The sequence below is a fragment of the Talpa europaea genome (assembly GCF_964194135.1).
Source record: "Talpa europaea genome assembly, chromosome: 2".
Classification (NCBI taxonomy): domain Eukaryota; kingdom Metazoa; phylum Chordata; class Mammalia; order Eulipotyphla; family Talpidae; genus Talpa; species Talpa europaea.
In genome coordinates this window covers 26,218,469-26,231,888 of record NC_140068.1, presented here as the reverse complement: position 1 = coordinate 26,231,888, position 13,420 = coordinate 26,218,469, and the positions used below count along the sequence as shown (strand labels likewise).

The following is a 13,420-nucleotide window of genomic DNA, read 5'->3' as shown; positions in this document are numbered from 1 at the left end:
TAGTCTGTCAAACCTCAAAATGAAGAATATTTACATGTTAAAATTAATCTAACCTAACTTAAAAAGTAAACAGGAAAAAGAGAGTACAATAGATGTCAACAAAAATAAAAAGGCACATTAACAGGAAAAATAAAGTTCAGTTCCAGGTTACAACCTAGCTTTGCCTTGGGGGAAGAAAGGAAAACATAAGCTGTAACCAAATAGTTCACTGGCTATCTGGTGTTGTATTGGCATGAAAAGCCTATTTTTTCACAAAAAAACAATCAACCTTTTGATAACTTGTCCATCTGATGAATTACAGTGTCCCCTACAACAAAAGGAAAAAATAATGGATTACTGAGCCATGTTTGTTGCTTTTACTTGTGAAAATCATTGTTTTCAGATACAGACCTACTATACCCTCTGCACTAACTGTGCCTACAAGATGGTGGGTTTCCGTGAACACAGCTTATATACCTCAAAGAAAATGCACTGCTTTACTTGCTTTGTTAAAACTCAAATATTTACAATCTGAATTGTGAAGCTGCACAGTTTAAAACAAATGGTGAAACAGTGTTCCAGAAAGAGGAATGATTTCTCTGAAGGCAATTAAACAACATTGACTGCATTTATTCAGCACTTGCATAAATTTCCTATGGCAAAAGGGAGAGAGGCTTGTGAAATATTTCCATGAATGGGTACATTTTTTAGATTTACTTGAAAAAAGCACTCTACTGTGGATGAGCTAGTGGATACTTTGATAGCTATTCTACATTAATAATTTACTAAATTCAAATCACTACATTTGGGAATATGGACATCTGTTTGAATCCGTTGATACTTCCCTTGCAGACTTTTTGAGCATTCTCATAAAACTATATGGAAGAGTCTCCAGAATCAAGATTATAAACTACAAATACAAAAATTCCCACTAATGACTCCTGGGAATTATCTACACATGTTCACATGGGTCTGCTTCCAAGTTTATTCCAGGCAAAACAGATCAAGGCCAAAGGGTTTCAACCCTTCACAAACCAGGAAACGTTTTTATCCATTAGCATATCTGGTCTGCTCTAGCTGATTATTTAAAATATAAGTTGTTAAATTTCAAATTTCAGGGCATCACTGGTGGCGCAAGGGGTTAAGATGAAACCTATGAAGCTATTCGCAGCCACTGCAGCACAAGTTTGATCCCCGGCTAGGAAGCAACCCACATGGTGCAGCAGACCTCTCCTGACTCGCCCGCTGCTCCCCTCAGCAGTGTATTTCAGTCAATCTGCCTATTCTGTTCCCCACTCTGTCTCCGGTGAATCCTCTCACCCTCCACACCTCTGGCCTATACCCCAGTTCTTGTATGCATAAATAATTTTTTTTTAATTTCAGAAACATAACAGTAATAACAAGTAATCAAAAAAGGTTTTTCCTTATTAACATTAGTATAAAACAAATTTTCAAACTTACTATCACTATTTATATACATGTTTTGAGCTTACGCAACCAAAAAATGTTGAAAACTTCTGACAGAAAGTCAGCCACCTTAATTACTATTAGATAGAAAAAAATCAAGTCCTTCATAAAGCATTCTAATATGCTTTAGTTTTATATAAAACCTGCTATTAACTCAAAATCAGACAAGGTAATAAGATAACATATACAAAGGGAAGCAACATCAGTATACTTCATGTATAATTTATATAAAACTACAAATATGTAGCTATTTAGAATTCTAATTAAAAAAATGTACAAGTTCATACCTATCTACCTTTGGATGAAAAAGCAAGTGAACATATTTCCTTATTTTGTTGTTAAAACATTGTACTTAGACTAATCCCTATGAAACTGTAATTTTCATATGATGGACAATGTGGTACACTTGTAGTTTTGTTGTTTTGTATAAAGTCCATACCATGGACTTAAGAGTTTTTAAACTCATAAAAGCTTGATGATGCTATGAACATTTTTACGTTACTCTGAATAAAGGTTCAGTTACCATACCACAAACCCTGAAAATTACATTTTTGCCATTAATTAACAAACTTAAGTAATTAAGTCATGTAAATCACAATTAAGTCAGACTAGTAGAAATGTGTTTATCTAATATGTCACCATTGAGAAACCTTAATATTTGTATGCATTGCTAGTACAGAGAAAATTCAGGTTCAGAATGACAATTTCAAAATACTACATCATTATTTTCTCATGAGTGTAAGCAATAGCACTTTATTTACTCAGGGCAAAAAAAAATTTGCTATCCCTCTAAGATATTTTTGGAGTCCATACAAACTAGATCAACATTTTCTGATCAGAAAATGTCTGATCAATATTTTCTAGATTAGAGAAATAGTAATGGAATCCAAAATCATAGTAAGTGTGCTCACCTCCATCTAGATTCCTGGAGACCCGTTTACTGGAGGTTCGCTCAAAGTGTGGGGCTGGTCTATCAATGAGGGTGCTGGCCTGGCGGGTCTGGGCTTGGGTACGGCCGCTGTAACGGAATTTGGAGCCCAGGGTCAGGAACTTGGCCTTTGGTGGCTGCTCTGGAGACACAAGCCTAGGGGTGGAGAGAAGGTGGGAAAGGACAAAATTAGACTTCATGGATTTTTTTTTAAAAAACTTCAAAGCTCCATTCTTTCATATTTCAGTTTATTAAGCATTACTACAATTAAAAAATGCAAGCTATAAACATAGGGGTGCAGGTGTTCTTTGGAATTGATGTTTCTGTGTCCTTTGGGTAAATACCTAGGAGTGGAATTGCTGGATCATATGGAAGCTCTATGTTTAGTAGGTCCAGAAATCTCCACACAGCTTTCCACAGTGGTTGGACCAGTTTGCACTCCCACCAACAGTGCAGAAGAGTTCCTTTTTCTCCACACCCTCGCCAACATTTGTTGTTGCTAGTTTTTTTAATATGTGCCATTCTCACTGGTGTAAGATGGTATCTCATGGTAGTTTTGATTTGCATTTCCCTGATGACAAGTGATGTTGAACATTTTTTCATATGCCTGTTGGCCATTTGCATTTCCTCTTCAGAGAAGTTTCTTTTAAGCTCTTCTGCCCATTTTTTGACTGGATTATTTTCTTTGTTGTTGTTGAGTCTCATCAGCTCTTTGCAGATTTTTGTGATCAGTCCTTTATCATTAGTGTTGGGTGCAAAAATGTTCTCCCAGTTGGTGGGGTTTCTCTTTGTTTTTGTTATTGTCTCTTTTGCTGTGCAGAAGCTCTTTAATTTGATGTAGTCCCAGCTGTTTATCTTTGCCTTCACTATCACTGCTTTGGGTGATGTGTCTGTAAAGATGTCTTTGATGTGCAAATCACGTAGTGTTTCGCCTATATTTCCTTCTATATATTTTATGGTTTCAGGTCTTATGTCTAGTTCTTTAATCCATTTTGAGTTGATTTTTGTGTATGGTGTGAGGTGGTGGTCAAGCTTCATTCTTTTGCATGTAGCGACCCAGTTTTCCCAGCACCATTTATTGAACAAACTTTCTTTGCTCCAATGCATATTCTTTGCTCCTTTGTCAAAGATTAGTTGACCATAAATCTGTGGGTTTATTTCTGGATTTTCTATTCGATTCCATTGGTCTGTATGTCTGTTCTTGTTCCAATACCATGCAGTTTTGATGATTATGGCTTTGTAGTATAGTTTGAAGTCTGGGAGTCTGATGCCTCCATTTCCTTCTTTTTTTTTCAGGAGAGCTTTGGCTATTCGGGGTTTTTTGTGATTCCATATGAATTTCATCAATAATTGTTCTATTTCTTTGAAGAATGACATTGAAATTTTGATTGGAATAGCATTGAATCTGTATATTGCTTTTGGAAGGATGGCCATTTTAATAATGTTTATTCTTCCAATCCATGAGCAGGGGATGTCTCTCCATTTCTTTGTGTCTTCTTCTATTTCTTTTAACAGTGTTTTATAGTTTTCTTTGTATAGGTCCTTTACCTCTTTTGTTAGATTTATTCCCAAATATTTGATTTTTTTTGTTTCAATAACAAAAGGGATGGTCTTTTTGATTTCTTCTTCTTCAGGTTTATTGTTTGTGTATAGGAAGGCTACTGTTTATAGCAGCACTATTTACAATAGCTAAGCTTTGGAAACAGCCCAAATGCCCAAAAATAGATGACTGGATCAAGAAGATGTGGTACATATATACCATGGAATATTACTCAGCATTCAAAAAAGATAAACACATGCAATTTGCAACAACATGGATGGCGCTGGAAGGGATCATGCTCAGCGAAATAAGCCAAAAAGAAAAAGAAAAATACCGGATGGTCTCACTCATAGCAGGAATCTAGAAAACTTAAATAAGGGACCAGGAAAATGAATAACTATAAGATAGTGAAAATCAAAATCAACAAAAAACTATGAACCAGAGACGCTTTTAGGGGGGCGGGAGGGGAGGGATTGGGGTCAGAATGGGGGGGCTGCAATTGTATGGGGAATATAACAATAAAATTTATTTAAAAAAAAAAAAAAAAAAAAAAAAAAAAAAAAAATGCAAGCTAAACTTTTAATGGAAAAGAACAGTACATATAAATCCTCCAAGACAGAGCTGTATGATAGTGATAAGATGGAAAATATCCACATTCCTATACTCATGAATAATGTTTGCCTCAACCTGAGCAAAAGAACAGCTGTTCTCAGTGTGTATCAAAGGCTATTTATTTGTATTAACTTAAATCATTTATATAAACACATTTGACTGAATTCTTGCTTCTAGCTATAAGTGCCAAGCAGCAATCCATTACCATTAGTAATTCTTAATATTTATGTCTATTTCTCCTGGGAAAGAACATCTAACTCAGGAATCTGTTCCATCAAGCAATGCTTTCCCAGGAAAACAGAGCACTGAGTGGCTCTGCAGAGATGACTAACATCCTTTCTTGCCAGCATAATTCTGCTTAAATGCTGGGTTCATAATGAATGAAGTCCAATTTTCTTGAAGTCAAATACTTCCAGACTTATGCAAAAACATATTTTTAGTAAATGAGCCAATGCTGTCTGGAATATAAGAGAAATTCCCTCACTTGTGTTGTCTGATGTAGAGTTGGCAAAAAAAGTCTTTAACACAAAGGTAATCAAGCTCTCAGAATTTATTAAGTAAGATTTCAGTTGACAATTTCAGAATATGGAGAACTCCACCAAAATTTTCTCTATAGTTCTCGAAAGAAGTGTGATTTCCCAAAGTTCTTTACCAGGGATCTTTCTCTGCTTAATAAGCAATAAAAAGAGATTCAAGTCAAGGTAAAAGCTACATATAATCACACAGAGGTGATATTCCATCAATTCAGGGTTCTCAAGAGCACTAATCCAAAACGTGGTAGAATTAATCTGATGAAAGAACTGATACACTCTAGCTTTCTTGACTTCAATCTATTCATGTAAAGTAGCAGAAGTTTTTCTTGAAAACTTCCATTTTTCTGCCAACATATTTTCCAAGGAGACACAGATAATGATGCTGAGGAAGCATAATATGATGCTGGTCAGTGATTCAACCTGTACTTTGGGGAAAGCTGCATATTATTAAACTAGAATGTAGGAATAGAATTCTTATCGGTGCTCTGAATTCTTTTTCACAGTTGAGAAAACTGAGGTAGTAAAAGATTAAACATCACAGCACACTGATGCTGAATAACAACGGCAGGGTAAGAAATGTGATCACTTACATGCACTGTTCTCCTGGGTTTGGCAGGTTTCTCCACCTAGCAGCCTATGTAAACACAATCTAAGAATGCTCTGGAAGGAAGCAGTGATCTATAAGTTCAGTAGTACAGTAATTAAGACATTTTTCATTCTTGAAAAATGTTGGCAAAATCACATTTTTATAATCTATTTATGAAATACACTATAGATACTGGGAGAACCACCAGTGGAAAAAGAGACATTCCCAAGGGATATCTAAAAGGAGAAACATGCACTGATCACCCCAAAGGAAACTACTACTACTACACACTTAAACACACACACACACACACACACACAATTTTCAATTCAACGTAAGACAACAAGTGTTGGCAAGGATCTGGAGAAACTGGGATCACTTCTATACTGTTAGTGGGACTGAAAAATATGAAAAATCATATGGAGACACCCTATGTACTAACAAAATCCAGCGATCCCACCTCTGGAATATTTATCAAAAAGAAATTAAATCAAAGTTTTGAAGAGATAGTAAGTAGCATTCCCATATTCAATGTTCACAATAGCTAAGATGTGAAAACAACCTAAACATCCCCTGGCAGATGAATGGGGAAAGAAAATGTGGGAAAATACACAGTTGGAGAACTGTTAAGCCTTGAGAAAAGAAGGAAATTCTGCAACACTTAACAACATAGACAGACCTTGAAGACACTGTGCTAGACGCACAAGCAATGCATGATTCCACTTATGAGGTATTAAATTAGTCAAGTTCATAGAATCAGAGACAAGTACTGATTACCAGACAAGTACTGATTACTAATATATGATATACCTATGGTCAACAACAATGTATTATACACTGAAAATTAGTTAAGTGGACAGATATAAGTGATCTCACTTAATAAAATACTTATTTTTAAAAGTATGACCCTGGTCCCCTAAATCATATACAGTTTTGTAAACCAATGTTACCTCAATAAAGAATGAATTAATTAATCTTTAAAAAAATAAAATACCAGAGTAAAGGAGAGTAAAACTGGGGTGTTTGGCTCCCTTTTGTAGCTTCACCTCAGTTGAGTATCATTTAATCAGAGGTCATGTCTTCCTGAAATGAGCAGTGCCATAGAGAATTACTGAAATCTCTCATTTCCAATTCCAGTAACTGCCCCACCCATACCCCACACCGTGATAATAGAGTCTAGGAGTCAAACTCCAGTCATTAAACTTCTCTCAAATTACAACAAAATTTTAAATAGGAACAGGATGGCCAAATTATGAAAAATTATTAAGATTTATATATATAAATACATATATAAAAATATTTCCCCTCTTTCATTACAAAATTAATTGAACATGGAAAGAAGATCAAGAAATTTCTTATGCTTCAGAAAGTAATTTTAAGGGAAATTAAGAAAGTTTACAATAGTGTTTTCCCACTTTTGGATAATTGGTTATTTTATATAACTTTGCAGAAATTTGTATTAGGTCCTACATACAGAAAGTGCTTAATAAATATAGCTGTAACACCTTTTACTACATGAGTGAGTGCACTAGAATCTAAGTAACAGGAAAATCCAAAGACATGTCTACATACCCATTTTTCAGAGTTCTTTTTCTTGAAAGGCATTACACTTTCATAGCATAAAGAATAGTATTTAAATGTAGGATTTGGAAGAAGGGAAGTTGGGCTACAGTATCACATTCAGACACTCTGTAAGAACTACTACTGAATATTTTCTTAATTTAATAAATCATTAGACAAACTATGGCTACAAATACCCCTTTTTGAAATGTAAGTGATTGTTTTTTTTTCCCAATTATGAAAATAGGCTCTCGTTTATATAGGCTAGGAGGACATACCCAGTCAAATATCTAAGTCTAGATATTTAATTCTATGCAACCATATGTCTAGTTCAATTCGCTTTTCTTTTCGGTAATGGTTAGGTGGCTGGTTGCCATTAAATAAATGCCTATCAGAATAATTATTCCCTTATCCACTTTGTAGAAGATACTTTCCCAACAAATATTAGTCAAAGAAATATGAGTAAATTATTTTATAGGTAAATATACATCACAATGCAAAAGATAAATCATTAACTAGATGACATTTATTTATTTCTAGCAGCTGGCAGTGATGACTGTATACACAAAATATTAGTCTACAGATTAATTTTCTGATGGCAAAGAAATCCTTAAGTAATTAAGCTGCAATTAGATACAAATGCCAAAAATGGAAAAAAGGTTAAACATAGAAACTTATTATCTTTCTCTAAATGAATTTTTTTGGTGACTTAATAGTAAATAAATCTTCTAAGAAGTATAGACCAAGCAGTAAGATATCATTTCGACATCTCTTAATTATCTCCTTTTGATATTTTTATCTTCCAAATCAGACCCTATCCTGCTAAGAATGATATCAAGACTATCATTTCACTTCGGAAAATTTAAAAGCTACAATAAGGAACTAATCATTATAGAGTATTAAAAGCATCGAGAAGATCATCTAAGTAATGATGTGTCACAAAGGAATTCAACTTTCACATACATAACTGCTTAAGAAGTATATTGTTTTAATTTTATAAAAATCCTGTCATCATAAATCAAATATTCACGTTTACCTACAGAAAATAAAGGAACATTTTAAGAAAAACCCACACATCAATTACTAAAGTCAATCATACATTTAATGAGTGTCATAGGTTTCCATAAAGCTCTCTGTGAAGCAAATGCACTTGGGATGCCTCTAGATCTACAATGCCAAGTTTAAATGGCAGTTTAATGTCATTGGAAGAACCTCACATTAATCTTGTTTAAACACGACCATCACACCAAGGAAGGACAGCACTAAGAAAAGGCAAGGAAGTAAATCTTGCAAACACAGCTGAGAAGCACAGTCAGTGGGACACTTGTGGGTGCTGGGAGCCACACTATCTGGATTTGAATTCCATATCCACCTCTTACTATGTGAATACAAGCGTCTTAACTTCTGTTTTTCAGCTTCTCCATCCAGAAAGTAAATGAAGATAATAGCACCTGCCCCATAATATTTGTGATGACTAATAGAATTAATCCACACACAGCACTCAGACTGGTGATGGGTTCCACCACGCGCTCAAACACAGGCTGCTGCTTTATGATGCTCTTGTTCCATGGACACCAAGCCCGCTGAGGTGCAATCAACACAAAGATCAGGTTTTTTTTCTTTTTGTCTAATGGCTTCAAGCTGAAAGTCATTTTAAATTTCTACAGAAATCATCTGCCTCTTTTGTGATAAACTGTAACAAAATAAAACCCATTGATTCAAAGCACTCAGCAGAAAAATGATTTGCCCTTTCTGCATTAGATATATGTTTTACATCATTTGTAAATGTAAAGGCCTTACACAAGGCCTAAAGATCTAAAAATGCTCTGTTAACAAATATCTCAAAAGTGTGCAGGAGCAAAGGTCTACTTTTAAATTGAAGTCATACTATGTTAGCAAAATGATGGAGGGACCTGAGGTTTTGCAGGGCTATCAGATACCTGAGAAACACCTGCTAGAAGAATGTAAGCCCAAAGACAGCACACACATGAAGGCGTGGGCTTGAGAATCAGACAGCTTGGAGCCCACCTTTGCTCAGACTGGGTGACTGCTATATTCCTCAATAGGCACCTAGCTCTGAGCCACAGCGACCTTGGTGGGAAGAGTGATGAATGTGATGGTACAAAGTAGAGCCATCAGGTGTGTGTGTAACAACCATGCATGCCCAATGCTTGGTAGCACCTGTCATTTCTGAAGTGATTATTGCTTATTTAACAGGGAAGGCTGTTGTATGTCCTGCCTGAATCTAAGTTATCTAACTCACATACATTATCTACTAGCCTTATTTGGGGCACACTCATATTGTCTTAGGGAGAAATTTGTCCCAGCTGATAAGTTGTAAATTTTTCAGACTTATATGACTGGTGTAATAAAGAATGATTCAGGTAAATTTTATGAGTTACATTTTCCTCTAAACTAAATATATTAGTCTTGAAAATAGGTATCTGTCAATTTAACTTGAAGAAGTCACTTGTATCAGCTGATAATTCACCTTAAAAATAGCACACTTTGGCACCAAACTATTTAATGATGATAAATATTATATACCAGCAATGGTTCTAAATTTGATTCATGTGTATTATTAACTTACCAAAAACTACCCCATAAAGACAGGTACTATTATCACCATCACATGGATGTGATGACAGCACAGGTACAGAAATGGTGAGAGTGAGGGGAGATGCGGAATAAACCCAGGGCCATCAAACTAGCTGGTTCATATGCAAAAAAGGACAGATTTGACAGCAGTGGAACACTCCTAACAAAGCAGCAAAACGACAGCCAGCCCACAGTGTTCAGGTTGGCTCGGGTAAGAAATTAAGCAGGGAAGCGTGCAAAAAGAAAAAAAAAAAACAAAAACAAAAAACAAGTGAAACCTAAGATGAGTGGTGCAGGAAGAAGAGTGGCAGCAGGGCTGGGAGTTATGTGGTGGCTGAAAGGCAGCTGTGATCAGAAAGTGTTGTTTGGACCATGACAACGCATGGCCAGGGCAACAGAAATGCATGTGGGTGTGGTCACAGACAAAGGAGACTTGACATTGCGGAGAACAAAGCAAAGTGCCAACACCTCTGCCAGACTCTCCACTACCAACTCCTAATACGGAGAAGGTACCAGTAGCCATTCATGCTGTTTTCTTACAATTACCTGTAGAAAGTGTGATGTTCCACGCACACTTTCCATAGCTTTTTCGCCGCCCGATGGTTTGGCAGTTTGAATCCAATGGTGCTCTCAAATTGTTCCAGCTAGAATAAATCCATAAAACAGATGAGCCTATTTCTTTAAGAGCTCATGAGAAGCTACTGAAAAATAGATCAAATCTTTCTGTAAGAAGTAATATTTCTTTAAAAAGGTAACTATTTCCACATTCAATATAATTCTGCAAAATGATTTTGTCACAGACTGCATATTAGTTTCTACGAAAAGCAAGTATCAACTACCGACATAAGTCAACTGTCCCTCAATGTCCACTAAAACTCCCTGTACCACTGATCTCTATGACTCAACAGCAACAACAAAACAATTCCCCACTGTGTGGCAGGCACTACTACTCTTTCTTTTCCTGAAGGGCATAGCTCTTACGCAGCTTTTTTTTAATCCATAGGGAAATAATGCAGGTTTACCATCAAGAATTCTGATTTTTTTTTAACCATAGAAAAATAAAGAATAGTTCATTTTCTTAAAATTCAGTGGAAAAAATTCCATCAGCCTGTACCACAGAGAACACCGAAGAAGAATGATTAGACATGCGAGGGGCTACTTGACTTTGCTTACCTCTGCTGGCCTCACTTTAATGTAGAAGTTGCTGCGCTTATAGGAAATTTTCAAGATTTTCGGCCAAGCAAAACGATTGATTCTCAGTCTGTCTTTGTAAATGAGAAGCCCATTAGCGCACACACCCAGCTTGATGTCCACGCCTTCTGAGTCCTGCCAAGCATAAGCCATTTGACCATGGTTAGAGCTGTGAAAATTACATAAATCAGGAAGCAAATTATCCCTCCTGAACCATGACCAGGAAGGCCAACTGAAAAGGTGAGCATTTTAAATTTCTGTGACAGTACACAAGGTAAGAGAGGGAGTAGGACACACGACACATCTTCAGACTATTCATCTCCAGGGATCAGATCTGATTTGCCAAGCAGGTATAGCGAAGATGGCTACAGATACATTATTCTTCAAAAGGCATAATTCATATGCTGTCAAGTCATTTATAAAAGCTAAAGGAGAAAAAAGGAAGTAAAACCTCATCTAGCGGTCCTGAAGATTGAGAGATAAACTTTTTCCTGGAGGCTATTCCAGCCATTGGGAATGGCCTGTCGGCCCCCAAAGGTGTTTTCAGCCAGTTTACTTTAGGCTCTTAAAATTATGCCTGTATTCTGCAAAACAACAGTCCCTCACAGAAAATTTCCCTTCTAGGCTAGCAGCAGTGAAATCTTTGAATTCTTTCCAGCAGTTTTTCCAATAACTCAGAATGCTGACCTCCAGTTAGCATTACAGCTCTTCTTTGATTGGCATATTTCAAAGATCTCAGACTATTCAACTTATCGATACTGTTTTCCTTCCCCAGTGTTCAAATCTGGAATAGACAGTAATCTACAATAATCACAACTTGAAAGACTTTTTTTAAAAAATAAATTTACAGGCAAAAGTGAAAAACTGCCTTCTCATATTTCAAGTAGTGAGGAGTATTCAATATACACCACATTTAAAATCTACAAATCATTTTTTATCTTTCAGGAAAGAGCTGGATCTCATTCAAGATATGCAAAATGGAACAATAGTATTCAAAAATATTTCACAGTTTCAGAAATCATTAACATGGAATAATTTCTAAAAAAAATGCTAAAAATGCTAAAACAAATACCCTAATTAGTCTAGTTCTCAATTCAGTAAAACATCTCAACTATCTTGCTACTGAAAACAATCTAATTTTAACACCATTTAAAAAAAAATAGAAGTATAGAACTGAGTAACTGACACCAAGAGAACTGGTTTCTCTGCTTGATTTAAAAATCAAGTCCATGGGTAGCTTTATTCACCCATATCTGGCAGCCACAATTCTCTCTAGGAAGAGAGGAAAAGTCTGCGATGGATCAGGCACAGGTGCCCAAGCAACTTGGCACCAGACATGGATGGTGTGATTGCCAAAAACACCAGCGGCCATGGCCTCAGGGAGCAGCCAGAAGGTTGCCCGAGAAAGCAGGTTCTCACCACAAATAAGGAGGCAGCTCTCATTTGAAACACTGAACAAAGCTATCTCTAGTCAAAAGCAATCTTCACATAGCACACTGAAGCTATTTTATCTGACGAAAAAGCACAATGTGAATTCATTTAAATCGGCTGATTTTTAGTTCTACAAATTGCTTTAGAATTATCAGTATTTGAGTAAACAGGAATTACACAAAGGATAAGATGTAAAAGTGCGGGGGGGAGCAAAAGTGGTGGGGTCAGGGATGGGGGGAAGCATGCTTTTATCCTCCATTTGATTTCTACTTCTAGCAACAAAGGGGGGGGGGAAAGCCAATGAAAATAAGTATTCTCAGGCCTCCCTGGTGGCGCAGGCGGTTGAGCGCAACGCTATGATGCTGTCCACAGCCTCTGCAGTGCTGGTTCGATCCCCGCCGGCCTCGGAGCAACCCACATGGCCAGCAGACCTCTCCTGTCATGCCCACTACTCCCCTCAGCAGTGTATCTCATCAGTCTGCCTGTTCCAACCCCCACTCTGTCTCTGGTGAATCCTCTCACCCTCCCACACATCTGGCCTGTACCCTGGCTCTTGTATAAATAAATAAATAAAATCTTTAAAACAATAATAAGTATTCTCTGCCCTACTCATTGTACAGGAAGCTGCTGTATCAAAAGGATCCCATGCCCACGGACTTCCAAATGCGTTCAGCCTCTGGAAAATTCCTGAAGATCAGAGAGGAGAAAAGGAAAGGTGTTCATGGTGTTTAAAACCCAGATTCCTTCTGTTTGTCACCTGAGGCTGGCTGAGTCCCTGACAATGCGCACCTCGCACACACAGTCCTCTCTACACAGAGCTCTCCTGAGTTCTGGCTCCCACTCTGCTCTCACCCCTTCAGACCCAGCGGGGTTAGGAGTACTGCCGTTATTTGCTCAGAGATATCAGCCTATTCTAGCAGTTTCCCTGTAACTTTGTCAAGAATCCTTTGATTCAACACCCTTCAACCTGTCCTCATGTGAGTATGCCATTAAGA

At 36.9% G+C, this 13,420-nt stretch overlaps 1 protein-coding gene across 14 annotated transcripts in view; it reads right to left on the bottom strand.

The window, feature by feature from the left end:
- The window catches only part of EPB41L2 (erythrocyte membrane protein band 4.1 like 2), a gene marked incomplete at both ends in the record, with an annotated part of 87,308 nt that overhangs the window by 27,487 nt on the left and 46,401 nt on the right, over window positions 1-13,420 (bottom strand). For all 14 annotated transcript variants that reach the window (XM_084228543.1, XM_084228545.1, XM_084228546.1 and 11 more), the window contains 3 exons: window positions 2,358-2,530; window positions 10,350-10,447; window positions 10,977-11,129. In XM_084228543.1, coding sequence (XP_084084669.1) covers window positions 2,358-2,530; window positions 10,350-10,447; window positions 10,977-11,129 — 424 coding nt within the window. The remainder of the gene's footprint in view (window positions 1-2,357; window positions 2,531-10,349; window positions 10,448-10,976; window positions 11,130-13,420) is intronic.